Source organism: Strix uralensis, chromosome 9, assembly GCF_047716275.1.
Source record: "Strix uralensis isolate ZFMK-TIS-50842 chromosome 9, bStrUra1, whole genome shotgun sequence".
NCBI lineage: Eukaryota > Metazoa > Chordata > Aves > Strigiformes > Strigidae > Strix > Strix uralensis.
The window spans coordinates 5,927,501-5,930,233 of NC_133980.1; the positions used below are offsets into that span (position 1 = coordinate 5,927,501).

General features: G+C 55.8%; 1 protein-coding gene across 6 annotated transcripts in view; it reads right to left on the reverse strand.

Moving 5' to 3' along the window:
* MECOM (MDS1 and EVI1 complex locus) overlaps positions 1 to 2,261 on the reverse strand; it is a 345,512-nt gene extending 343,251 nt beyond the window's left edge. For 4 of the 6 annotated variants that reach the window (XM_074878469.1, XM_074878467.1, XM_074878468.1 and 1 more), the window contains exon 1: positions 2,115 to 2,261. In XM_074878469.1, the coding sequence (XP_074734570.1) occupies positions 2,115 to 2,151 (37 nt within the window). In that variant the 5' untranslated portion in view covers positions 2,152 to 2,261. The remainder of the gene's footprint in view (positions 1 to 2,114) is intronic. The other 2 variants (XM_074878471.1, XM_074878472.1) reach the window with 2 other exon arrangements.
* Positions 2,262 to 2,733: the final 472 nt, after the last annotated feature.

Consider the following 2,733-nt stretch of genomic DNA (forward strand, 5'->3'; position numbering starts at 1 on the left):
TTTTTTTTTTTGCGGGGTGGGAAATCCTCAAAGTTAGTTTTTAGCAATTTTACACCGAGGTCGAGAAACTGCTCGCTTCGGGTATTCTCCCTTAATTAAGAGGAAAAGCTTTCCTGAGTATTTAGCGACACTCGCGCAATCGGGGCGATTTTTCTTTCACGCGCAGCGCAGTAAAGTGAAATAATAAAAGAAGTGCGCTCGATCCCGATCTATACAGTTTTCCACGTAAGAGGGTGAAGGCTACAAAATATTTTCTATTCCCAACCCAGACAGAAAGAACCGAAAAGCTAAAAACTTTTCCCCTCGAACGACTAAATTACAGGGGTCGCCTGCAACCCGCCTGCCACTTGCCATGAAACTGAGACGCTCTTCGGGGGGGAAAGAAACAGCTTTTTGACCAAAAAAAAAAAAAAAAAATCCCAGCTTTTTAAATATGATTTCCTTTATGAGCGGATTGTAACCGAAGGATTATTTAATGCAACGCATCTGTCTGGGGGAGAAAGCGCTGCTGCTGCAGCGAAAGCCAAGACGCGCAGCCCGGAGCAGAAACTTTGCAGACGGTCGGATCTCGCCCGCGGAGCAGGAGCAGGAGCAGGAGCAGCCCTGAATCGCTGCGCAGCGAGAAAAGCAAGGGAGAGACAAGGAAACCTGACGGATTTTGTCGGGGATGTGAGATTTTTTTTTTTTTTTCCCATAATTAGCTCCAAAGCAGGGATGGCAACCTGGAGATTTAACAACATATTTGTTTTCGAATTGTGGGTGCTGGATTATCCACTTTCAAATCACCTAATCAAATGCAGGTTGCTGCTGTTATTGTTAAGGTTCGCAGAAAAGCTGATGATGATCCGGAGACATCTTTCGCTTCCCCTTTTCCACGCTCCTCTATTTTTTTCCCCTTCACAAATAAAAAGTAAATAAGCATCTGCTTTTTACGTCACGCAACTTATGCAACATTTCATCTGACTTTTTTTTTTTTTCGCCTGCCTATTTTTTTTTTCACTCGGGAATGTGAGTTGCCATCGCCATGGATATCAAATGAAACTTGCCCAGATGTGTCAGAGAAAATAAAGACATCAGCCGCTTTTAAAATAGGACGCGAAAGCTGGCGAAGTTTTGTTGCTGATTCCCTCTTTAAAAAAAAAAAAAAAATAAAATAAAGCCCCAACACTGCAGCAGTTAAAAGCAAAGATCCCTATCATAAAGGAGAAACAGATGGGGTGAGCGTAAGACAAATAATTAAATAAGTCGGGCTTTGCGTGTGGACGGCCGAGCCCTCGCCTCGCGGAACAGAGACCTTCGGGCGGCCAAACTGTATAAAAAGTGCTGGAAAAGCGCCTGAAATTACAACATTTACATCAACTTTTAGCGGGTGACTCCAGCAGGCTGGGAACCGCTCCGCGCTGCCCCCCTTCACCCGCGTGGGGGCATCCCGGCCACGCGGGGCGGCTCCCGCGGCCCCACCCGCACCGCGGCCCCACTCAAGACCCGCTCCCACGCGCGGTTTGGGGGGGGGGGGGGGGGGGGGGATTTTTTTGGCACAAGCCCGCGGCCGAGCGGGGGAGGCTTGCGGGGGGGATGTCCCCGGTAGCTCCGCACCGGCTACCTGCGCCCAGGGCTCGCCGCCTCCCCCGCAGCGCTGCCGCTGCCCCTCGGTGCACACGCACACCCACTCACACCCACTCGCACCCACTCGCACCCACTTCCCCCCCCCGCGGCCCCCAGCCCTGCCGACAGCCGACAGCGCCCACTATAGGGCCCGGAGCCTCTCGCACCCCCCCCCCCCCCGCCCCTTCTTTCCTCGACCCCCCCCCCCCAACTCCAGCCCCCGGCAGCAACTTCCAGCGCTCGGCACTGAACTTTTCCTCAACTCCTTCCCCACCTCCCGCCGGCCACCCGCAGCCCCCAGACCGGCTCCGGCCGCCGCACCACCTCCCCCCCTCCAACCCCGCTCCCCGCCGGGCCGAGCCGCGCCGAGCCGAGCCGGGAGAGTGTTGGGGGGGGGGGGGGGGGGGATGCTGCAGGTTGCCTGCGAGCTCCGCGCCGCACCAGACATGTCTATGCAACATGGCAGAGAGGGAGGGGGAAAAGCCAAGAGAAAGGGGTATTGCACCTACTTGCGGCCAGCTTCCTCGCCCTGCCTTTGGATCGCATGCTGCCAGTCCCGCGGCCGATGCTGGCGTGGGCTTGGGGTGGGGGGGGGCTCTTTTTTTTTTTTTCCTCCCGGAGCTTTTCCTCTTTTTTCGCTCCCCCTCTCCCTCTCTCCTCTCTCCCTCTCCCGCACACACACTCTCCCTTTCTCTCAATCCCGGCTCGCTATCTCTCCAGCATTGTCAGTTTGGACACCTTCGCACATGCGCACGGGCGGCTCCCCCCCGCTCTTCAACATTTCAGCGCCGCCAAAAAAAAGTTTGCAGCGATCCATCACCGCCCGGTGGGGACCCTGACAGCCGGCACCGGGGCCGGGACGGGCCGGGACGAAGCGGGCAACCGCCGCCGGGCTGCGCCACCGCGGCCGCGGAGCAGCCGCTCCGCCGCCTGCGCAGCCGGGAGGGGTTAGAGCGGGGGAGGTCTGCGCTCCCGCCGGGGCAGGGGCTGGGGGATGGATGAAATGACACCTTTTTCTGCCCTTTGCTTCTTTTTTAAATGTTTTTTGGTGGGTTTTTTTAATGGGATATTAATGCTGTTCTGGCGTCTTTGCAACATTTAAATAGTTTATTCTCACCCGGCTGCAGT